This window comes from Arachis hypogaea, chromosome 10 (genome assembly GCF_003086295.3).
Source record: "Arachis hypogaea cultivar Tifrunner chromosome 10, arahy.Tifrunner.gnm2.J5K5, whole genome shotgun sequence".
In the NCBI taxonomy this organism is placed as follows: Eukaryota; Viridiplantae; Streptophyta; class Magnoliopsida; order Fabales; family Fabaceae; genus Arachis; species Arachis hypogaea.
This window is the reverse complement of record NC_092045.1, coordinates 114358696-114383458: the sequence shown is the minus strand read 5'-3', so window position 1 is coordinate 114383458 and position 24763 is coordinate 114358696. Positions and strand designations below refer to the sequence as shown.

The 24763-nt window shown below is 31.6% G+C and overlaps 5 protein-coding genes across 9 annotated transcripts; 1 reads left to right on the top strand and 4 right to left on the bottom strand.

The window, feature by feature from the left end:
- Positions 1-62: 62 nt before the first annotated feature.
- LOC112716867 (ADP-glucose phosphorylase) lies at positions 63-2885 on the bottom strand. Its single transcript, XM_025768895.3, has 3 exons — positions 2109-2885; positions 1392-1682; positions 63-558 (listed from the first exon to the last, which is right to left on the bottom strand). Exons 1-3 carry the CDS (start codon positions 2595-2597, stop codon positions 292-294), a joined length of 1047 nt encoding a protein of 348 aa, XP_025624680.1. The 5' UTR covers positions 2598-2885; the 3' UTR covers positions 63-291.
- A 663-nt stretch (positions 2886-3548) lies between these two features.
- LOC112716863 (glutamate dehydrogenase 1) lies at positions 3549-6900 on the bottom strand. Its single transcript, XM_025768892.3, has 8 exons — positions 6565-6900; positions 6335-6448; positions 5612-5908; positions 5400-5516; positions 4599-4849; positions 4427-4502; positions 4264-4350; positions 3549-4058 (listed from the first exon to the last, which is right to left on the bottom strand). The coding sequence occupies exons 1-8, from the start codon at positions 6670-6672 to the stop codon at positions 3873-3875; spliced, it is 1236 nt and encodes a 411-aa protein (XP_025624677.1). The 5' UTR covers positions 6673-6900; the 3' UTR covers positions 3549-3872.
- A 6027-nt stretch (positions 6901-12927) lies between these two features.
- On the bottom strand, positions 12928-15934 carry LOC112716862 (uncharacterized). Of its 2 annotated transcripts, none has more exons than XM_025768891.3 (3): positions 15094-15934; positions 14536-14855; positions 12928-13222 (listed from the first exon to the last, which is right to left on the bottom strand). In XM_025768891.3, exons 1-3 carry the CDS (start codon positions 15434-15436, stop codon positions 13205-13207), a joined length of 681 nt encoding a protein of 226 aa, XP_025624676.1. In that variant the 5' UTR covers positions 15437-15934; the 3' UTR covers positions 12928-13204. The 2 variants fall into 2 exon arrangements, with proteins under 2 accessions (XP_025624676.1, XP_025624675.1); XM_025768890.3 differs by having other exon boundaries at positions 12928-13277; positions 15094-15685.
- A 2343-nt stretch (positions 15935-18277) lies between these two features.
- Positions 18278-21386, top strand: LOC112716859 (eukaryotic translation initiation factor NCBP). Its single transcript, XM_025768885.3, has 6 exons — positions 18278-18589; positions 18973-19068; positions 19159-19263; positions 19374-19451; positions 20819-20938; positions 21021-21386. The coding sequence occupies exons 1-6, from the start codon at positions 18446-18448 to the stop codon at positions 21150-21152; spliced, it is 675 nt and encodes a 224-aa protein (XP_025624670.1). The 5' UTR covers positions 18278-18445; the 3' UTR covers positions 21153-21386.
- A 145-nt stretch (positions 21387-21531) lies between these two features.
- On the bottom strand, positions 21532-24202 carry LOC112716861 (superoxide dismutase [Cu-Zn] 2). Of its 4 annotated transcripts, none has more exons than XM_025768889.2 (6): positions 23877-24202; positions 23603-23776; positions 23455-23486; positions 23183-23258; positions 22514-22567; positions 21532-21733 (listed from the first exon to the last, which is right to left on the bottom strand). In XM_025768889.2, the coding sequence occupies exons 1-6, from the start codon at positions 24037-24039 to the stop codon at positions 21705-21707; spliced, it is 528 nt and encodes a 175-aa protein (XP_025624674.1). In that variant the 5' UTR covers positions 24040-24202; the 3' UTR covers positions 21532-21704. The 4 variants fall into 4 exon arrangements, with proteins under 4 accessions (XP_025624674.1, XP_025624673.1, XP_029145673.1 ...); XM_025768888.2 differs by having other exon boundaries at positions 23579-23776; positions 23877-24200; XM_029289840.2 differs by lacking the exon at positions 21532-21733 and adding an exon at positions 21921-22076 and having other exon boundaries at positions 23877-24197.
- Positions 24203-24763: the final 561 nt, after the last annotated feature.

The following is a 24763-nucleotide window of genomic DNA, read 5'->3' as shown; positions in this document are numbered from 1 at the left end:
AAACTGAAATGATGGAACCATTCATAAGTTCAACATAACTCGTTCCTAAATGAACCCACATATTCATAATCAACATTTCATTCCAATTTTCAGTATCTCAAGGTTTTGCCAACATACTTATTCATAGTAAATGGTTTGGTTTGCTTCCAATATCCGATAACTTATGGTTTCAGGACTAGGATTGAAGTCACATGCAAGATGTTGAACTCCCTCAATGGAGATTCGAAGTATACAATCGATCACAGGATAGTTGATCAATTAGGTCTCAATACATTCATGTTTCTACCTGGTTCATCCTGACTCTGGTACATTTACTTCTCTCAGAACCTTCGCAGCATCTTCCGGGAAAACAGGATTTATGTGACACCCAGTTGCGATTTCAAAACCCGCAGTCAGTGTTAGTTGAGGCACTATCTGTATGAACCAATGAGTGTATGCTAATTCTGATGCATTACTGTGCAATGGACTAGTGTGAATCATAAAATTGAACGGTGGATTGTTCAATTGCAGAGACATCTTTCTAAGCATTAGTTTCAACAACCTTCCAAGGTCAACGGCCTACAAAATCAAAGTCAAGAAATAGTAATAATAATAACAATAATCATTCCTTGAAATTGAAAAGGACAAATTAATAAATGAATATAAATAATTGATAAATGATAATAGTGCGCAACATGTTCTAGATATGGGTACAAGGAGCATATGATCAAATATGCTAAACCATGGCATTGCACAATACACAATGTGGGTTTAGGGCAAGCAATCTGTTCTGTTAAAGAAGCTCAATCTGCACCATCATAATAAATTCTCAAATCACAATGTCTGTTAGACCACAAATCACTTTTTATAGATAGCTATCATTCTCTTCCGAGATCATTGCCAATTTCCAGCTTCTTCAATGGAAATCAGGGTTTTGCACGAGATTGATTAGCTGCAAACATGGCATGACTGAGGAGTTGTATTTTTTCATTACGCCTAGAGAGAAAACTTAGTTGTTGCATATCTAATTGCTCCGCAATAGCAATAAAATCCCCTGTTGCTTTAAGTGCTATTTGCATAACATCTAAGCAACACCACGTACACAAATACTACTCGTCTTTACCGAGTTCTTGTTATAGTTTTATAAGCACTTCACCAATCTCGTGATTTCAAACACAATTAATGCAATTGTATTCTAAAATTACCATACTACACAACAGAAACAACTAACTGTCTAACAACATTTCAAATTTAATTGTTCAATATGTTTAATTGTTTATGTCCCCTGCACCAAAACTATAACAGCTAGCACTAATTCTTCGGTTAAAGTTAAGACTTTTAATCCATGACTTATATAAATAAATAATTTTCACTTAATCATTATTAGCACTTGAAGAACAAAGAAACACTACCTTTTCGGCATCCAATTCATGGAAATGAGCTGAGTGATGCCTGGGAACAATCCATATCTCAAAAGGAAATGTAGCGGCATAGGGAACCAGTGAAGAGAAGTCATCAGATGTATCAATCAAAAGATCTTCCTGTTGAATTTCACAAATACAACATTTGCCTGTCTTCTCGAAATAATCCTTCATATTTCCGAGACGAGCAGAAACATTAGGTGGAATAACAGGAAGAGCTATCATCTGACTGTGAGAATGAGTCATTGATGCACCAGCTGAAGCACCATGGTTTTTGAACACCTTCAAATGTTAATACATCAAGTTTATAAATGACAAATTATATGAAGCAAGTGCAAGAAGACAATGAAGAAGGAAAGTATTATTGATTAAATAGAAAAATGCAAGATTAGATTTAGAGTAATTTCTGAAGTCACTATTGAAAATATCATAAATTTAGCTTGAAACTACTTCCATTTGATTAAAATACAAATAGTTTAAAATGTATTTACTAACAATCAAACAAATCCAATAGATGAAAACTTGAAAATCGTTAGATAGCAATGTGTTAAACTAAACTATCAACTTCGCACAAGGAAAACTGCATGCGAGTCTCACTAATCTAATATCCCCTAACACTAAGAATTTATGTGTCTAAGATACTAACCAAACTAACAAGATTATCAAGAACTCCAAACCGCAAAAAAAAAAAAGAAAAAAAAAACTAACCTGCACATATTTGATAGAGTCATTGGTAGCGAGCTGGTGGATCCTCTTGATATGAGCGAGGAAAACCTGACCAACATCGTGCGGCGACAAATCCAATAGCTGAACCGAATGAACCGGGGTCTCGATTATGACGTCGTGGAAGCCGAAGCCATCAAGAACCGAACCGGTGAGGTTGTTAGCGAGTCGGGGAGGGGCGGGGGCAGGGAGGTCGCGAGAGAGAGCAGGATAAAGGTTCTGGATGAGGCGGAGGGTCCAATCGGGGTTGTCTGGAGGGAAGCGGAAGATCTCAGGAGCGCACTGGTGCTCATTGCCGATGCAGAAAGGGCAGCGCTGGTGAAGCTGTTGGTCTGAGACGGCCGGCGAGTTGGACTTGAATTCGGAGGGTCGTTTGGCTCTGGCAGGTGAGAATATTACCCATCGGTTTGAGATTGCGTCTTTTCTTAGCTCTGGGATTCGATTCCCTGAGCTACCACTTGTAGTTGCTGCCATCTCACGCTGTTTCTTCCTTTTCTTATTCTTAGTATCTCTTATTCCAGAACTATCACTCAGAATCTCATAATTACTAGTATCTTCAGACTCAAAGCCAGAGAGAGGAGATTTGTAAGTTTCGTCATCAATACTCTTATAACCATCATGACTTGATGTTAGCCTCAGGCCGAGTTGGAATTTTACTCTTTGATTTACATCTTCATCGGCTTTATATTATTTAAATATTTTAACACTTTTTTCTTTTACTTATTTCCAACGAGTTTTTTATTTTTAATATTAGGATAGATCGTGGGTAATAGCTGTGTTATGCACATATATAGGTTTGATAATTGATGTATTCAGAAATCGTTAATATCGATTTTAAATAAATTGTGTGAATGACATTAGATTAGGTGAGAACGACTAGGATCAATAAATCAAATGAGAGTACCAATTTCATATTTTTATAGATTCAAAACTTATTTTTGTCTTACTTAAAATCGTAAGTTATATTTTTTTATATTTTTTGTCTAATTCAAAAATCGTTAGTCTTATTTTCATAGCATTTTATCCGTTTTAAATCCTTAATAACGATTTTTTATTGTATTTTCTCAATTCCCATGTCAATGCATTACACTAAATTAGCATAATATCCCCCTATTACACTTATGCTTTAATAATATCTAAAAAGATTAGCCTATTTCAACACTTTTAAATATTTCATAATGTTTTTCAAGTACCTTAGAAGGTGGACTACCAGACTTCAGTTTTAGTTTTTCAATTCACCTTTTTTTTTGTTGTTGCAGCATTGTAATAGCCCAATATGGACCTACGACAAGCCGGGCCCAACCCAAACAACAAAATAAAACAGCTCTACCATAAACAAATTTTACCAAAAATATAAAATTAAATACAAAAAAAAATAATAAAATAAATATAAATAACAATATTCCCTGCTCAATGCTCCAAGACTAACAGAGAAACAGATATATTTATACATCATTATATCAACAAATATGTTCATACAATAATTCAATGAAGTTCTTTTGATAAGAATAAGAATAAGAATATAAAGAAATCATGAAAAAGAAAACACAAAAAAGTGGATGTGAGGAGAACAAATCAACAAAATTTTTGAACCATTTACAGATGAGATTTATCTGAATTAGTAGCGGTTGCTGAGAACAACAACAAACAAAAAAAAAATGTATGGTATTGCAGAGACTGAAACTTGAACACTGAATCTACATTGCTGAAATAATGAGCAAAGACAATGATCTGAAGAATGAAGAGTGATCAAGCTTCCCAACCCCTAAGGAGTGTAGCCCTTGCCACACGGTTAACAGCAAGGGTGAAGGCTCCCATACGAAGATCACAATCATGGGTTTTGCACATCTCCTTCACATCTTTGAAACCTTTGGTCATGTATGTCTTCAACTCTTTGTTCACCTTCTCTTCGTCCCACATGAACCCTTGTATATTCTGTGCATGTGTGCCAAGATTATCATTTATTGAATTGTGGACTTTTTAGACATGTTCCAATATTGTTCTAAATTCATATTTAGGTTTATATTTCGATTCTGTCACTTGGACGGAAATATAGAATTGGAGATTTTCATACACTGTTATGCAATATCAGTAAAAATAACTATTTTTCAAACTCGTTAGAATATAATTGGATTAGTACCTGCACCCACTCAAAGTAGCTAACTGTAACTCCTCCTGAATTTGCCAATATATCTGGGAGGATCACTACTCCTTTCTTTTTGAGAATCTGCAACATAGAATGATGGTTAACATTATACTTTTCTGATTGAGAGAAGGCAAGGAGAGAAGATATTAAGACCAACCTCATCAGCCTCTGGGTCAGTTGGATGATTGGCTGCTTCAACAACGAATTTGGCTTTGATCTCATTTGCATTTTCCCTTCGATTAGAGCACAAGTTGAAAACCAAATAAGTTAAGACTTAGCATGTTATTTTACAGAAGAAAATAGAAAGAAATTGGGGTAAATTAAAGCACCTATTGATGACACCACCAAGAGCTGCAGGAATGAGAACATCACAATCTTGAAGCAATATTGAATTGGAATCAATAGGATCTCCACCTTGAAATCCTCTTACTCCTCTGTGCTCTTTAGAATGTTTTAGTAGGCTTGGGATGTTCAAACCTTCACTGTTCATGATTGCTCCGGTTATATCACTCACTGCTACCACTTTTCCACCTTTTTCGCTTATTAATTTGGCAGCCCAAGATCCCACATTCCCAAATCCCTGAAGAGATTAACAACAACATCATCCATTTCATCTCATATATAAATTCTTTATATGATACTAAGTTTTGTTTTCAAACATGTCAAAATGTTGTAAATGTTTAATTTGAGTATCTTTTTTAGTTGCTCAAGGTTTTTCTTAACTTGATCGGATAGGGACTAATCCGTCGTAGACTCGATCTCTATTTAAGAGTTTGACGCTAGTTAATGAGTTGCTGCATACATAAGACGAAATTTGAACTTTCGACACTTATTTAAGTAGACGAGTGAGCTAACCACTCGACCAACCCAAGTTGGTTGTTAAATTTGAGTATCTAATATTATTGGTTGTTAAATTTGAGTATCTAATATTAGAGTATATACAATAAGTTTAATTTTGATCCATGTCTATACAATCGTCCAATCACATCCGTTCTTCTCTTTTAAAAGACACCGTCAATGTAACCGAATATTACGTAATTAGTGTACGTGTAAAACTATTTACACTAACATTAAAACAATTATAAGAGTAATAAGCAATTTGTATAAAAATACAGATAATATAAGAGTACCTGTATGACAAAGCGTTGGCCTGATATTGTCTTTCCATGCTGATTAAGCAAAGCCTCCGTTGCAAACAGCACTCCTCGCCCTGTAGCTGCATCTCTCCCCAGAGATCCACCAAGATCCTACGCAAATTAGGGTTTATCAATTTAATTTAGGTGCAATTTATAATTAAACATTTGAATTGCATTTAAGAAAGAATTTAAGTAATTGAACATACTATAGGTTTGCCGGTGACAATTGCAGGTGAATGGCCATGAAATTTGGAATACTCATCTAGGATCCAAGCCATAGTCTGGGGTCCAGTTCCCATGTCAGGTGCTGGAACATCAATCTGAATTCCAATGAGATCATGAATTTTCTGAGTGAAAACTCTGGTAAGTCTTTCCAACTCAGAAACACTTAATTCTGAAGGATCACAACCTATGCCTCCTTTCGCACCACCGTATGGTATGTTTGCTACTGCAGCCTTCCACGTCATCAGTTGCGCCAAAGCATTCACTTCGTCATTTTCAACCTTCACAATGCCAAATCTTTTCATTTTCAAATCATCTAATAAAATAAGAGTTTAATTTTAATACATGTATAAAATATAATTATAATTATTTTTTAAATAATTATTCATGTAGCTAAATATAAAAAATAATTATTTTTATTAATAATAATTTTATATTAATAATATATTAAAATTAAATTTATAAGATAATAAATTTATTTTTTTATTTTAAAATAAAATTAATTTTATTTAGTTTGAATTCTCATAATCATAAAATTTAAAAAAATTGAGCCTATTTTAAATATTTTATATATAATTAAAAATTATTAAACATATTTGACTAAATTATTATTCGACCCATCTAAACTATTAATTTCATATACATGATGAGTATTCACTTTAAAAGAAATTGTCACGTTCTTATTTAAGAAAAAAAGAAAGGAAAACCTGTGGATGGTATCGAATCCCTCCTTTCATAGGTCCTCTGGAATTATCATGTTGAATTCTGAATCCAACGTAAGTTGCTAAGCTTCCATCGTCTTTTGGTATTGTACACTCAACCTGCATTTTCATTTAAATATACAACCAAGGAAAAATGACGACGGAACATTATTGAACTAATAATTAATCAATTATTAACAAACAAACACATATTGTTGTTGTTGAGTTTCACTTGCCTTCACTTCCCTGAATGGAATCAGCAAACTCTTCGCAAGCTTTGAATCTATTCCAAGAAGCTTAGAAGCCAACCTAAAGTTCCTGTTTGTGGCTGCTAATGCATTCATTTTTCTCCCAAAATTTAATGTCTAATACACGCAAATCCAATCTTATAGAAAGTAGTTATTGTTTGAAAGATGCGGAAAATAGTTCGTGTGTGTGTATATATAGGTATTATATGGAGAAAAAATTAATAAAAGATAAACGTGAAGAAGAAAAACACGTCCACTATTTCATACTATAAAAAGCATATAATAAAACGTTTTAACAATTAATTATCTAAACAAAAATAATACTAGTAAGAGTTTGGCGGCATCTAACATGGATAAGTATAAAGCAAAACGTGAAACAATACGTGGATCAAAGTCAGCGTTACAGCAATTAGTCTAAAAAGTAAATAACGGAACTATAGGGGGTGGAACCAAAAAAAAAAAATCAAATTGTTCCACTTAGCTATTGGTGCATTTAGATTGACTTTTGTAGAGAAATAATAGCTTTTCAAACTTATTAAAAAAATGCGTTAATACAATTTTTTTAAAGAAAAGTCTAGTGACCAGCGATTTTATTACATTTTGGCCAGCATATAACCAGTAGAGAAATGTGAGCCATTGGATAAAATCTCACACTAATTTCATATTATTAAATCATCATTAATAGTTAGTTGATGGCTACCAATCACAAATATTGCTGGTCCTAACATTACTCTTTTTTTAATAAAGAAAAGGTTTTGAATTATTAGTTAAAAAGGTATATCTCTTATGTTTATCTAATTTTTTTTTTCAAAATCCATCTTAACCCACCCTAGTTACACATTTTTTTGAAGATGTTGTTGCGTCCTTTTCATCCAACTAACTAGATGGAAAATTCTTAGAGGACACTTTTTTGTGCTGTATCCATCAAAGTAGGAGAAAATGCTCACCGATTTGTTAGAATATGTTTATTAGTCGGTGTGCCTATTTTATTCTACCCTCTTTCTTTTATTAATTTTATTTTTTATTCTAAATAATTGCCTGCTCGCTCTTAAAATTTAATTATTTAGAAGAGAAACTAGCATATGAACTGTCCAGGATGTTCGGCTTTCTTATCTTCTAGTTGGCATTCAGAGTTTATATATTCTGGAAACTTCAAAATAAAGGTTTCTTAAACTAATCACGTTACATTACCTCCACGTGATAATGTACATTTAATTTTGCTGGTCAAAATTCAAACCCATTGCCTATTACGGAGTTATCGGAAAAACAAAAATTCCCAATTAATTAATTCTTCGTCAAATATTGAATAAACTATTAAAATAATATTTAAAAGTTTATAATGTTAATAAAAATAATTTTAAAAAATATTAAAAACAAATAGATTTTTAAAAAATTAAAAAATGTGATAACAAAAATATTCAATATATATTCTAAAAAAATTTAAAAATTATATTTTAATATGAATTTTTGTAAAGATCATTAAAAAAATATGATATTTCTATCTTCAAAATTTGATAATTTTATATTTAGTGATTTTTATAAAAAAAATTATTGTGAATAACCTTTTTTTTTGGGGAAATAAAAATCTAAAAATCAAATTTTATTCTAATTTTTTTATATATTTTTAAATATTTATTCAAATAATATTAAAAAAATGTAGATTAAATAAATGAGTCATTTGTTAAATATAAATTTTTTTGTTATTTATAAAAAATATAATATTTATTGATTATTTTTATTGTATTTAAATTATTTAAAATTTTTTTTGTCGGTAATATTTTTTTGGAATTAATTTTTATCGGTGTCTAAATTTTTTAGTACATAGTTAATTCTCAAATATTTTATTCCACGTGTTAATAGAAATTACAAAGCTTGAGTCATATTTTTATTTTTATTGTCCATTTATCCCAATTATTGAAACACAACAGCGTTTTGCCTCATAATTTCTTTGTCACCATGTACTTGCCTTGCACGAAGTCTACGTTGACTCAAAAGAACGTGGTTATGATATGATTCTCTCAAAGCCATGCACCAGATTCTCTCTTAGACAATTGAAGGGTTCAAATTCATTCAAAAGTTTAGAAGTTCAGTCAAACGTTTTGTAAATATATTATAATTTATAACATAAAATTCAACAAAATAATTTATATTTTATTATGAATACAAATGTAATATAATAACAGAAACTCTAGGGAACATTATTTTTTAGTAATTTTAGTCAAATACAAACATTAAATTATTTTTAATAAATAAATTTTATTAATTTATATATATATTTTAAAAAATATAAATATAAATTTTAATAAATATAAATAAAAATTATATAACTTCATATATAAATACTTATAAATATAAATATAAAATTATTACCGATTAAATATTGATCTAAAATAATAATATTTATGATAATGTAACGTTGTTTATCTAATAATTAGAGGTACTATACATTCCACCAAAAATTGCTTATATGCACAGCCTTATTCAATTGAAAAATAATTAAAATAAACCCATCCATGATCCATCCACTCTTCGCTTATTGTGAGTTTCTCTAAGCTTATCCAGTAATCCACTTTATTTATCATTATTCCTCCACCACAATCTAAATCCTTCTAACTTCATTCATCCGTAGGAGATTCTTGAGTTTTCCAAAACAAATTGGAAAGAGCTTTAGCCTTTAGCAGCAAGGATAAACAAATAAGGTGAAAAATGATATGCATGTCACTACTGAAGTCACACACTTAATGATATGATTGATCCAACAATCACAAGAACCAAAAGCTTCTAGTAATATAATTTTTTAATCAAGTCCCATTCCAAAAACGCTTCCCTCCAGTCTAATATGACCACCATTGCCATCTTTTTTTTTTCCAAATGAGTTGGGCCTCTGAGTAAACTCTCCATTTACATTTTGTATTGGGCCAAAAATAAAATGGCAGCCCATTTTGCAGGCACCTTATACAAAATAGGTGTCAGATCTTTGTAAGCCCAATTTTGTGGGTGGAAAAAACTAACATTTGTACCCATAAATTTTAGGAACGTCCTTCAAATAAGAAAATTAAAAGATGGGTTCCATGCGACAATAATACCCAAACCCTGATTTTTTGTTGACTTTTTTAATAAAATTCCCAAATTTCTCGTTCTATCTTCTTCCCCAAATTCCAAATTTCACAACCCTCACCATTCGTCTTCCTTTGCCACCGCCAGTCACCATTCTCTCAAGACCCTAGCACCTGATGTCTTCCTCCAACCTTTATCCTCAACCTCCATCTCTCTTTATTCCAATCCTAATTTGTTTTCCAAATCTAAATCCAAATCAACTTTAACATTATTACCCTTGTTGTTTCTTTCTTCTCCGGATGCAACAACAACACTCAGAAAACACACCCTTTTCAATCTCTTCAACCTGAATATTGTTGTTCTTCTTATTCCAAAGCAATAAGTAGCAGAATTCAGCAACCAGAGCCAACAAAAGGCCAGTGGCCACCGTCTCTTTTTAACGATGACTCCAGCGCCCTTGATCTGTAGAAAAAGGGGCTACTGTTAGAGTATCTTCATGCCATTTGGTGGACTGATATTCACACTGCAGCTGCCACCGCTGCTCAGGCTAGGCTTCCGAGGCCACTTCAGAACCCTCTAGAAGGTTGTGGTGGTAGTAACATTATTGTTGAAGGATCTTGTTTCACTTTGAGTACTGAGAACAAGGATGGATGATGGTGGCGGAGTACATTGATGAGGATGAGTTTCTGAACATGCCGAGTATGATCGAAGACATGGCCAGGGAAATGCAGGATGAAGAAGGACCCAAACTCCCAAGCTCGCCTTACATCATCAGCAAGTGCTGCTCCTCCAGTGAGTTCCCAACGAATCTTCTCCTCTGCAATAAATGCAACCGAGGCTATCACATCTGCTGTCTCCGACCTATCATTTCTTCCGTTCCCAAAGGCTCTTGGTTCTGCCCCTCTTGTTCCCACAGTGTCACTAAGAAATCAAAATGTATGTTTTTTTTGTTAATTTCAAATTTTTTTCTTTTTCTGCACCAGATCTACAAATCTATAATATTTGAACAATAACTTCAGATAATTAATAATTCACAGTTTTTTATTTTTTTAATTTTTTGGTGGCTGGCAGCAGCAGAGGAAGACGAAGGGTGAGGGTGGTGAATGTTTTGAAATTTGGGAGAGAAGATAAAAGGGATAATTTGAAAATTTTATTAAAAAGTCAACAAAAATTAGGATTTGGGTACTATTGTCACACGGAACCCGTCTTTCATGGGTACAACGTTCATTTTCTTGTTTGATTGGTACTTTTGTCAGCGTTCGCAAAATTCATGGGTACAAATGGTAGTTTATTCTATTCACGTGCGTTAATAATAATAATAATAATAATAATAATAATAATAATAATAATAATAATAATAATAATAATCAAATTGGATTGGTTTAGTGGTTAGCTCACTAGTTTACTTAAGTAAGTGTCGATAATTTAAATCTTATCTTATGCATGTAGCAACCCATTAGTCGTCTATTATTAGAAGATTTTTTTATGATTATTTTAAAAAATAATATTTTTTACTATTTAAATCAATGAAAAAAGCCATCAAATGCAAGAGCAAAAAGGAAAATTACAACTCAACACTCTCACCAATAAACGGAAATGGATCATTTTTTTTTTTCTAAATTATGATATTATATTTTATAAAATTTAAATAGAATGAAAAAAAAAATGTATGGTGCTGGATTACACCTAGCACTTGTGAAAACCTTTATAATAATAATGTAACATAACTTTAATTCTTAATAGAATCATGTATTCAAATTTTACGTCATCATATCTTAGAGTCAAATGTAAGAAAAGATACTAAGGGAAAAAAATGTATTCATTTTTCGAAGAATATAATGTTTCAAAAACATAACCATATTTTATTGTTTCAACTTTTCATTTTCATAAAATTTTGTAAAATAAAAAAAAATAAAAGCACAAAATTTTCTAAGGACAGCCATATATAACTGAGATTCTCTTTTGTCCAATGTCACTCACCCTTTTTCTGATTCTCAAGTTACGAATCTTAAATTATTGGAATCCTTCAATTCTATTTTCTTAATAAAACAAAATAAAATATTATCCAAATCCTTGACAAGTATCCTTAATATGTTTCCAAAAAGGTTATGCAATTTTGTAGTTTCTTCCAAAATACATTGAACAAATTTGTGTAATTCCAACTAACACCTACCAACCAGTCACTTATATTGACAATGCAACTGAACAACGTGTGCCATTAGAAATCGTCCATGGATGCAAATTGAGAGAGTAGTTCTCCCAAGTGGGCCATCTCTTAATAAATCTCATTTTGTTTGCAACCATATTTTCGTTCAATCACTCCTTTTCTTTCTTATTCACAGCTTCGTGACTTCATGCATATCATAATAAATATCTCCATGTTTTTTTGTCATGGAGACGTGAGAAGAGAGGAGAAGAAACTATTTGATAGTAACCTCAACCTTGGCTACTATTTTGGTATGGTAAATCCAAGAATAAAATAATATGTATTGTTAAATTTTATATGAAGGGTCAAGTTTAGAATAACATAAAGTCACAACCTTTTTTCATGTTGAAGATACTTTTTTTTTTTTAAAGTTACGAGTAAGACTCGAACACGACACCTTTAAGTAAAGATAGGAATACTATATCATTTGAATTATAGTTAGTTGGCCATTATTCTATTTACTATTTAGGCCCTAAGCACTAAAGAAAAAAATTGCTACCATCAACACAGAAAAAAGGTAACATATTGAAATAGTATGAAAAAAAATATGCTACTTGTCCTTTAAAATTTAGCTTTTGTTAAGTTTTTATGAATTTATTAATATTTAATTAATTTAAATATTCACTTTTACGGTATCAATTATTTAAAAAATTAAAAAAATTATTTATTTTTTATTTTTTTAAAGATAGAATAAAAGATAATAGTTAAAGAATATCTAGTTGTACTAAAAAAATAATAATTTTGTAATAAGTTTTAAAAGGATTGCAATTAGGTATTTAGTTCTCATTTTGTCTTAGATTGTATTTATTTAGATAGGAAAAAATTAGTTGGCGAATATTTTTAGTATAAAAACTAAAAAGCTAAGAATTGGTTAGTGTTGATTCGACTACAAAGTAAAAATAAAGAAATAAAAAATGTAAAATATAAAAATAAAAAATGTGTATATCTATGGCTATTTCTACAATTACAAAAATTTATGTCCCACAATTTTGTATTTTAATACAATCATGCATAGTGCTTTATAGATTTTTTTTTTTTTGAAGTTTTATAATTGTAGCTCTTTTTTAGTGACTAATTTCATAGAAAGATTGAACTCTTTAATCTTTTCCTTTGCACTAATATAACCAAAACAAAAATTAATAGAGACAAATCTAAATAATGTTCACTCTAATTTTTTTTCCCCTAGCTAATTTAGTGTATCTACAAGGAAAACAGAAGTATCCCTGCATCATGTTATTTACAGAAGTATATTTTTGCTTAAACAGCCAGCCATGTATAAATTCCAATAATTTTTTCAAGAAATAATCACATAATCATTGGTTCAAAGTCCATCATAGTAACCTCCAATGGTGATGTGAGCTCTGCTTATAGGAACACCTGCCACTACAGAAACTGCTTCATTAAATTTTGTTGCATGCTGTACCACTTTTTTAATGTTCTGCAATCATATCCAAATTATATTCATGGGTTAACCCAATTATCCAATAATTTCATAACCATGCATTTATTAAAAACTTAACTTAATCTGGCTAAAATTTTCATCATTTCAAGTAGGATAAAATATTCAGTTTGGTTCCTAAAATTATACTCGAGTCTTAATTTAGTTTTTGAAGTTTCAATTGTCTTAATTTAGTACTTAAATTTTTCAAATTTTAATCACTGGTATTTTCGGTGATTTTCGTCATAGAGTCAATTAAAAAGTTTAAAGACTAAATTGAGGTAATTAAAACTTTAAGAGCTAAATTAAGATTAAGTGTAACTTTAAAGACCAAAACTGAATCTTTTTTCTTTCAAATAGTATCACGAATTTAATTGATATACATTATTATACGGTTATCTAATTAGATATTGATGTTTATATGACATTTAAAATAGTAAGAAGTTAATTAAATATTTTGACAATGACAATTGGTTAATGTAGGTTTTGATTACATCTTTTGCAATTAGTTTTACAACACCATTTATTTTTTTTCTAAAATTTAATTTTTTATTGTGACAGGGATACATAATATAAAAATGAGCAAGATCCGTGATGTAACACATTTATCTCAAAAGATCTATTGGAAAAAAAAAATCAACTACCAAAGTAAAAAAGTTGTTCAATATTTCAAAGAGAGACTTAGTTTGAAATATAAATTTGTTCGAAAAGTAAATATTTTAAAAAAACTGTATATATAAATAATATTTTTATCTTTTAAATCATGTTTATGAATATTCTACAAATAAATTCCTATTCTTTTAAGAATAATTTTGTTCACATATTTGTCACTTTGTTCCACAAACTACCAGAGCATCATGAAGGTATGGATTTCAAATTTAAAAAGCCATACAAATATAACTATTTATGTAGAGATAGCAGTTAAGATATTGATTCGTGTCATATATTATGCAATTTAGTTAAGGTGAAAACTTAGGTCCAGTCGACTTCAGGTGAAGTTAATACCTAAAAGCCGTTAGATGATTTGACTGATTTGACTAAATTTTTATCTAACGGTTATGAGAAATTAACTTCACGTGAAGTCGACTGTACCTGAGTTTTCACTTTTAATTAATCATTTCAATTTATTTAATAATTTTTAATTATTATTTTTACAAAATATGTTTATACGGAATTTAGGTGCAATAAATTTTATGCGAAGTTAATCTTGTTAAATAATAGATTTAATTAAATTATCATCTAATAACTTTTAACTGACCTTGTCATCGGCATAGATCTGGAAGCGAATTTTGTTGTCGTGGAGGATGTTGTTCCTCTTTTGGTGGCTTCCAAAGAAGAGAAAACAGATGGTGGCTGCAGCAACACCAAAAGAACAGATAGCTCCAACCCCACTCAAGCTCCACTTCCATATGTTGAATCCACCCTCATTCTCTTCTTCCCAACTTCGATCCTCTTCCTCTTCATCCTCCTCATCGCACTCCATCCCAAGAACTTCTTTCTTCTCAATCTTCATTCTAGGCGAAGTTATCATTCTTGGAGACGTAATCATCTCACCTTTCTCCTCAAATTTTAAGCTACCTGTATGCATGTTAGGCACACCAATAATGAATCAAACAATGTTCTAGCCAAGGTATTATATGTATGTAGAACATTTTAGAACATTTTCTAATGCTAAGAATCAGTTATCTGTATAAAATACATAAAAAACAATGTATATGCAAAAATTCAGTTATCAAATCAGTTATTTATATAGAATATTTGTCAAAATATAAAATATAAATTGAAAATGCGTGAAATAATAGGTGTATTTATATACCCGTGTCCAATTTCATGTCGGCGAATTCGTTTTCCTTGGTCTTGAAGAAAACCTGTGAGACAGTGTCATGATCAACTGTGTTAGGGGAAACAACGTTGTTATCTGATGAGGAGTTTCCAATTCTGGGTTGTAAAAGAATTGGAAGAGGAACAAGTTGATTGTGATTGTGATTGTTATGCATCATGGTCCTTGGGCTTCTTGGTGGAGATGAACAAAAGTAATCCATGTCAAAAGCACTTTTTGGCTCCAAGTTTCTCTTGCCAAGGAAGATTTGCTTCCCACCCTCGTCATTGAAATCAAGGTACCCATTATCTGGAAGGTACTCCCACTCTTCAATATCCATGATCTCTCTCTAGAATTTGATAGTTGAGGAATGGTGTCTTGTAGCATGTGGGAGAAGAGTGAACTCAAAAGGTATAATAAGGAAAGCAAATAAAATGAAATGATGAGTTGGTTTGAGACTTTGAGTTAGAGTTATTGTCCATTCTTGAAGATGACAAATTTAGGAATGGTCCACATGCCCCAATAAGGAGAAAATCCTCTACCATACGCTTCTTATTGGATTTTTTTTTGTTTTGAATTATCTATTTATATTGTTAAAATAAGGTTTTTTTTTTACTTTGTAAAAAATACAAAAATATTTTTTATATGAATGATGAAATTATGATTTTTTTTAAAATAAAAGTTTTCATTTACTTTCTCTTAAAGCAATTGTTGTTGACAACATTTCTCTAATTATTTTTCAAAATTCATGTGTGTAATTATAATTGCACACTATTTTATACCAAAAATAGGTGTTTGTAATTTCTAATATTGTATCGTAACCTTTGAACCACCACCCAACACACAAGCGAGCTATACTAATCTATGACTGACATTATGACCTCACTTCTAAGTTTTAGTCGCAACATACAACCAAGGCAAGACAATAATACATCTCTTTTGGCCCAGCCTAATAACTAATAAGGGCCGAAAATCCACTCGCTAAATTACCGATTTGACTAGGATGAATCGAATCGGATTGAATTAGATATAGTTAAAATTTTAATTCAATTCACATTAAAATAATCGAATCCAATATTCACAATTTTTAATTTTGGATTCGATCTAATCTGTACATATGTAGATCAGATATTCGATATATTTACAAGACACAAAAATACTTTTAAAAATTTATTTTTATTAAAAAAATATCAATAAAAATTATTTTTTTATTTTTTTAAATATATTTATTTTTAAAATAATATTAAACATATTTTTTTAAATAATAAATTAAAATAATATAACATATATAATAATTATTAGTTAAAATAAAATATAAAAAGAATATTTGCTTATTTATTTCTTTATTTTTGTGAATACGCGGATATGCGGATATCTATACAAAATTCGCAATCCGATCCTATGAGTGTGCGGATCAGATTCGATCCGATCCGATAGTCTTCCGGATCGGATCCATATCCACAATTTTCGAATCGGATTCGGATAAATACTGCTAGATCTGACAGTTTTTTTATCCGTACAAGTTAAAGTGACCCACAAGTCACACCACTAGTATTTTATTTTTTAAATCGACCATTTTTTTTTTACAGAAATATAGTATGATTTGACATCAGAATCGCAAAATGTTAAGGAAATTTAGATTATTGTATATACAAAATACCTAATTTTAAATTAGTATCATTACTATTACAGATCAAACAAGATATCTATAAAATATGGAAGAGGGAGAAGAACACTTTTAACTTATGGTAAAAAATTTATTTCTACCAGGATTTTCACAACAAAAAAAAAAGAAAAAAACCCCGGCTCGGTTGAATTTCAAGTATTAAATTTCACCAATAAGATACGAAGACTTACCGCACATTTGGAATTGCACTGAAAAGATTATTTATCTCAAAGAGGTTTACAAAAAATTTTGGGAAAACGACAACGGCTACTATCTTATTTGTCAAATAAAAATAGAATACGCTCCTGAAAAAGAACTAGACAGCTAATAGAAATTTTCAGGTGAATGGCTCGAACGAAAAGATCCACACTAGTATAAAATATCAAAAGGGAAAGACCTATCCCTCTTCTAAGGTACATCATTCTTTTATTCTAATTAGCCGTCTTATCATATAGACATTAATTTTAGCATCAGAGTGTCCTTACAAGTGACTCCTGTCGCCGACTTACCAATGATCGTGGCCTCACTCCCTTTCGCCAAACTCGCGTCCAAGTCCTGATTCTCAACATCTCACCGTTGCTCACACCTAACCATACAACCGACCATTAGTCTCAACGAGCAACCGAACATTGGCGCCGTCTGTGCGGACCTGACGCGAGCGGAACATGGAGCTTATCCCTCGTCTCGAGAAGGTACGAGAGGAGGGAGGTGCTACCGGGCATCCAGGGGGCTGCCTTAGGAGTAGAGTGAGCTCGGAAACTTTTCAAAAACGCTGAAAAACTCTCTCTCGCTATGGCGACTCCCATACTTGATCTCCGAAAAAGCGTTTGTTTGGTGGTATGGGTAGCGACAATTCTCGAATCATGCAGGAACTCAGATACAGAGTCCAGAATCTGGAAAAAAAATTGACGGCAAAAAATCGCTACCATCCCAGCCAAAATTTTCGCTCACGTTCAAGAGTTCATTCGAATTTTTCACGCACCCAATTTTCGTTAAAGAAATTGAAAGGTATCTCAATGTTTTTTTTATACCAAAGATAAGCGACTCGAACTCGTAATCTTTTAATTAAGTATGGAAAAATTATGCCATTTGAGCTATAACTCATTGGCGAAGATATCTCAATGTTTGTACATATTTTGATTGGACATTTTAACTTTGATTAAATATCACCATTATTCTACATAGTAAAAAAGTACTAGTTCATCATTCCATTTACTAAGTTAATGGTAAAATAAGATTAAAAATTACTATAATATCTAAAATTCAATATAAAAATTATAATAGTGTAACTAAAAATTTAAAAATCAAATCGTTATATGTTGTGAATTTTATAGATGAATATAGAATTTTTAAAATATTATTTATATATCAAAATCAATTATTAATTTATTTATATATAAATATATATAATTTAATTTATTTTTAATATATATTTATATTTTAATATGTATTTTATATTAATAAATAAATTTTATAACTGATTTTAATATATTTGTAACAGAGGTGATAAAATTTAGTCCCACAGGTGGCATTCGCATTTCAATTTCCAAACGCCCTCTAAATTAATAAAAAATAAAAAATGAAATGATAGAATAATGATTTGAAGACGCCAACATGAAGAAACGAAGATTAAACACACAACACAATAAGGGGAAAAGGGGATTAGGGTTTTAGCAGCCGATAATGGATTTCACAGCGGAGAAGAAGGAATTGGAGAGCAACAACAACAACACTAACTCTGACACTGCTCAGCGAACCCTAGATTCTTCTTCCGAAGTCGAGGAGCGCCATGCTCGTGATCTTAAAGCTGGTCTTCACCCGCTAAAGGTTCATCTCTCCATCTTCTTTCAGAGAAAAAAGAAGGATTTTTCTCCTCCATTTTAGTTTAATTTATCTTGTTTTAGGTCAATCTCAACTTTGAATCCAATCTTTGTACTTTCTGTATTTTCGAACAATTACTTGCGACAATAGCATGGTACAGTTCTTTGAAAATTAAATGCTAGTTTCATTTTTCTTCTCTGTTTTCGTTCCTAAAGAAGGGGTTATTCTGGCTTGTTTTCGTTCTAATTAGATTAAGCTCTTATCAGCTTGACATTATGTTCTACTATGTGTGGTGTTTATACGAATTTATCTCCATTTTCGCTTCCATAGAAGCTCTTGGTGGAGGTTGACATTTCAGTTGATTTCTGTTGGGTTATTTCCTTGAGCAGCACAAATTTGTATTTTGGTACACACGGCGAACACCAGGAGTTCGAAATCAAACATCATATGAGGATAACATTAAGAAGATTGTTGATTTCAGTACTGTAAGTAGAATACTATGCTGAGGTTTGTTGATGAATGTAAATCCATTGTCATGTATTCTTTATTTGACAATTGTTTGTTTATATAAATAGGTTGAAGGATTTTGGGTTTGCTATTGCCATCTTGCTCGACCTTCTTCTTTGCCTAGTCCAACAGATTTGCATCTTTTTAAGGAAGGAATCCGACCCCTATGGGAGGTAGGTACTTAAAGACTTAGCTGAAGTTGCATTCTCTTGTGTTCTGCTTTATATATATAAACTTCAAATAACACACTATAAGTTTTTTTTTTTCTCCTTTTTGAAAATAGGACTCTGCTAACTGCAATGGTGGTAAATGGATTATACGGTTCAAAAAAGCTGTTTCGGGTCGTTTTTGGGAGGACCTGGTGAGTCAAATATTTTCTCTGAGTCTTCTTTCTTTTTTATTCCCTGATAAATGTCTGCTAACAATTTCTGTACTAGTAATATTAAAGCTTCAAAAGAAGTTTTCCAGTGATTATTTAAATCTGTACTACAGAAAAGCGGAAAACTACTTTTTAAAAAAAAATATTTTACTTATTTTTAGGGATTGTAATGTTATGTATGTATTGATACATGTAGGCTAAGTCTTGTTGCTATCTGAATATACCCTTACAATTGAAGAATAATTAATAATTGAGTGGCATATGAGCTGTATATGTTTCTGCCTTGATTTAAATTACTGAAACTGAAGACAAAAATGAATCTTTAAACATCGTAGTTAATCTCAGCGATCCCAGTGTGGTTCCCATCCCATCCCAGTGACAACCTGGGATGAGATCATATGCGATCTTTGTTTTTGGTCTTAGCCATCCCTGGCAAGATCGCTGCCAGAATCTCGGCCTATTGTGGCAAATCTCACAAAGATCACATGTGGAGTGCCAAATCCCCAAATTTCCCTGCCTAATGGATTTTAGAGTGGGTTGTGGGTATTTTCCGTCTAATTTCCAGTTTGTTCACTTACTACACCCCGCGTTAGTAACCGCTATACATTCATTAGTAAATATTTATAACTTAATAATTTGACTATAGACACGCTTTGCAATAGAACACAAAAGTGTCGATCAATCCATGTAGCTAGCTAGTAGCTACCCCCCAAGTGGAAGACTTGGTCATTGCTATTGTTGTTGTTGAATCTGTGCAATTTGAAAATAAAATTGTTTCAAAAGCAAACTATGAATTTTGAACACCATATAGAACTCGTCCTAGAATAAATTCCTTGACTACAGTTGAATTTGAATTTGTATTTGTAGTTGCAAAACCTCGAGTTCCTCTTTATGATGTAATTAATTAGTGGGAATCCTATTAAAGGAAATTAGTTTGCTTCGGATAGAGGAAATATTTGCTAGTGACTAATTGAAAAAGTAATCCTATTCATCAGTTTCCTTGCATATGATTTTTGACGGAACTAGTTTCATCATTTTGGAAAAAAATGCAAATGGATTAGCTAATTTTCTTCTGTTTTCAATTTCTATTGGTTTTATTTTTGCCGACAATTTTGCATATGGTGACAATTTAATGGCTTTTCTAATTATATCGACCTGATTTTGTTGATTAAAGTCTTTCCTATGCTTTTGTCCCCAACCAAATACATATTCCTTCCCCTTCAGAATAAATCTATGATGGCAACAAAATATCTCGTTATCCATGCTGTCAATTACTGTTGTATTTCTATCTTTTATTATTGGACTCGGAAATGGTGAAAGTAGTAATAGCATTACATGGTTGAGTGCAGGTTCTTGCCTTAGTAGGTGACCAATTGGATTATGGAGATCAGATATGTGGTGCAGTACTTAGCATTCGTTTTAATGAAGATATACTTAGCGTCTGGAATCGCAACGCTTCTGACAATCAGGTTGGCATTATTATGGATTCTGGACATGTGTGTAAATGCATATTCATGCTTGTCTCTAATTATATCTTGCTTCGCTTTCCAGGCTGTAATGGCTCTCAGAGATTCCATTAAGCGCCATTTAAAGCTTCCTCATGGCTATATTATGGAGTACAAGCCCCATGATGCCTCCCTAAAGGACAATTCATCTTACAGGAACACTTGGTTGAGAGGCTAGCCGTACACATTCTTTGTCAACATTGTGAGACAGTTAACATTGTTACTGATTTAAGTAGTTTCATTACATTTAGTTAACTCAGCTTTGCAGTCAACAGGTTCATGTCCACCCAGTGTTTAGTTGTAAATAATTTTTATCTCTCTTATCCTATCCTTTTTGAAGGAGAAGCATTTTCATTCAGATGATAGATTGATTAACTCTTAACGTTTAATATGAATGTTACATTTTATGCAAGCGATGCTGTTAACAACGAAATTTAAATTTTGACAGAGTGTAACAGAATGTGTTGGCGCATTTGATTCAAGAATTGTTTCTTATTTTGTAATGTGCGGATGCACTATCCGGGATGATGTTGAAGACCGTTCTTGCCAAATCAATCTCAAGATCAAGATAACTCCACCTTATATATTGTGAACCAAGATTGTCATGGAGTTGATATGAAACTTTTAACATGTCACACTGTAGTTGCTATAAAAGTAGTTACATCATGCTCCTAATCTTATATTGAAACCATAGACCTGCGAATATATCAAGTATCTGCAGCAAACCATCCTAAACAGATGACTGAAGCCCAATGATACCTGATACACAATTAACAATTGTCAGTCTTCAACGTATAAAATACCAAAGACTCATTTTCATGAACTAATATTCGAAGGTGTAGTCAATTTTACGTAAAATTGATAACTGAGAGCTATTAGATGAAAATTTAGTCAAATCATTCAATGGCTCTTAGCTATCAATTTCACGTGAAGTAAACTGCACCTGAGTTTTCACCTTTTCGTGAAAGTCCTATCGAAAAGTCCTAGAAAGGATGGCGCTGTGATATTTTAGGTGCATATAAAGCAAGAAGAAGCAGGCTGTACAACTGAACTGAACTGCAGGCTATGTGACATTCTTCCTTGCCTATTATGCTGAGCAAACCTAATTTAATGGCTATGATGATGATGTGTAATTGTGTATATGAATAATTAAGTTTTCAAGCATTTAAACCAAAGAAAAGGTAAGAATAAATTACATGAATAATTTAATGGCTATGATGATGATGTACTATTGTCTAACTTCAGCATATATGAGTGTAATTTACCCAAAACATAATAACTTATCATGATAAGTGTCTAGTGAAGGTTCTTTTGTCCTTACTCAAACATGTTTGACAAGAAAAATCCATATGCTGTGGCCATTCAATAACTATGAGCATGTGGTTTTGCAGACTGTTTTCAAATTTCTCATGTTCTGATTCCTAGGAATCTAAAAAATGTTCCACAAACCACACACCCACACTCCTGGAATAGCTCATAGCTTAGTAATGGGGAATCACTATACTAAACAGCAGACAATCCAAAGTTCAGAAGTATTACCGCATCCTACTCTTGCACCTGCATTCCCAGTAGTTTTGCTGAGTTCATGACCACCTGTTTCATGATAAACAAATGCTCAAAAACTCAAAAATGGTGAATAGGTACAAGCAGTATCAATTTTATAGATAAATAATAACACTTTATCGTGGACTATGTCTGAGATATGAATACAAAGACAAAGACAAAGAAACATACAGGCATTTCTATCTCCAGTGTCTCAGAGACAGTATTCAAAGCAACCAAAATGTTAGGTTTTACACTATATGCATCTATAAAGCAAGCAATAAACATAAACCTTTAAACAAACAAGTAAGGCACTTTAGCATAAGACTCATACATGGTGCAAAAAATACAAGATATCAATCAGATTGAAAGAGCTGGAGTAAATAATATGAAGCATAACGCTTATCGGCATTAAGCAAGCTAACAAAATCCTTTGTACTTCCCATAATAACAGATTTTGTTCGCAGTAAATAACATCCAACCAAGCACCCAGATACAGAATTTGAAGGTGCACTTTCAACAGAACAGAATCAAGCAGGACTAAATCATAATTCTCTCTTTCAACATCTCAATATTAAGGAAAAATAATCCAAAAGAGTAGTAACAGTTATGGAGTAAAAGAAGAGTAAATCACATTGACATGTTCAACTACTTGACCTATCTTACCCCTTCCAAGGTCATCAGGATCAGCATGCACAACAACCGCCCTGCCAAGTATGGAATGCACTCCACTTAACGGAATCTACATCGAAAACGGAAAGGAATCAGAAAGAAGAACTAAAGCATTCTAGATCCAATTGAACTACATTTAAAGTTGAAAGAGATAAGTACAATTAAAGGTTCATTTGTCAAATTGAAATGTGAATTATATAACAAAAAAGATGTCAAACTTGAATTCTACAAACACAGCAATAACCAAAGTCTAGTTGTGTAATTACCTGTGAATCTGTGATAGAAATCTCAGCAACCCCTGAATGAGAAAAGAACAAAATGTGTTGTTAGGAGAAAAATCAAATGATAGAAAGAATTGAGAAAATAAAAAGAATTGATAAAAAATGATACCATCAGGGCCTGCAAGAATGTTACCCAAATCACCGGCATGACGGTGATGATCTGCAGGAGCTCCATGGTGTTTGTTAAGAGGATTGAAGTGAGGACCGGTGGAATTGCAGCCATTGGTAGTGTCACCAAGAGCATGGATATGGAAGCCATGAAGCCCCGGTGAGAGTCCTGTTATCCTTCCTGAAACATGAGTAGTACCTGCAACCATCCATCCATCCATATACACAGTGAAGTGAAATTGAGAGAAAGAGACGGAAGAAGAAGAAGAAGAAGAAGAAGAAGAAGAAGAAGAAGAAACCATTGGATTGGTGAAGGAAGTGAATAGAACCCTTGACGTTGTTATCTCCGACGATGAGAGCTACAGCTTTGACGGTTCCCTTTCCAGCTTCCATCTCTCTCTCTCTCTCTCTCACACTGCCACTGATGTTCTCTTGTTTCAATCTCTGGATATATAAACTCATCCAAATGAAATTAAACAATAACAAAATATAAGAGCAAAAACAAAGAAGGATTCGTCAAAGAGCTATAGTTCAAATTGTATAATTTTTTCATCTTCATCTATAGATTTTAGATTTGAGTCTTATTCATAATTTTAGAAAAAAAAAATTATTATTTATGCACCTATTTATTAAGATTCATCCTAAATTTATACCCTTCGTAATAACATGGGTTTAGTTAACATATAAATCTATTCTTGGTAAAAAAATTTAAATTTTTATCTTAATAGATGAGTACAATTTTATTAAAAATTTAAATATTATATTTTTTATATCAATATTTTAATTAACAATATTCATATATATTCTCAAGATACATAAAATTAGGATAAGTTGTGAATAACTCTCTTTGCACAAATGACAAAATCAATCAACAAAAGTTATTTGAGTGATGTTTCTAACTTTCAAAAGCAACTCACTTTGGCTCTCAATGGTACATTTTGTTCAAACTAATCTACACAACCAATAAATATTATTATTTTTTATTAACATTTAATCAACAATAATTTATATTTATATTTATAAAAAAATTATATACAAAATATATATAATATATTTATATTTATCAAAATTTTATACACATAAATCAATATAATTTGTATATATATATATTTTAAATTTACACATAAATTTAAAAAATTTATTTATTGAAGATAATTTAATATTCATGTTGATCAAATTTAAATTC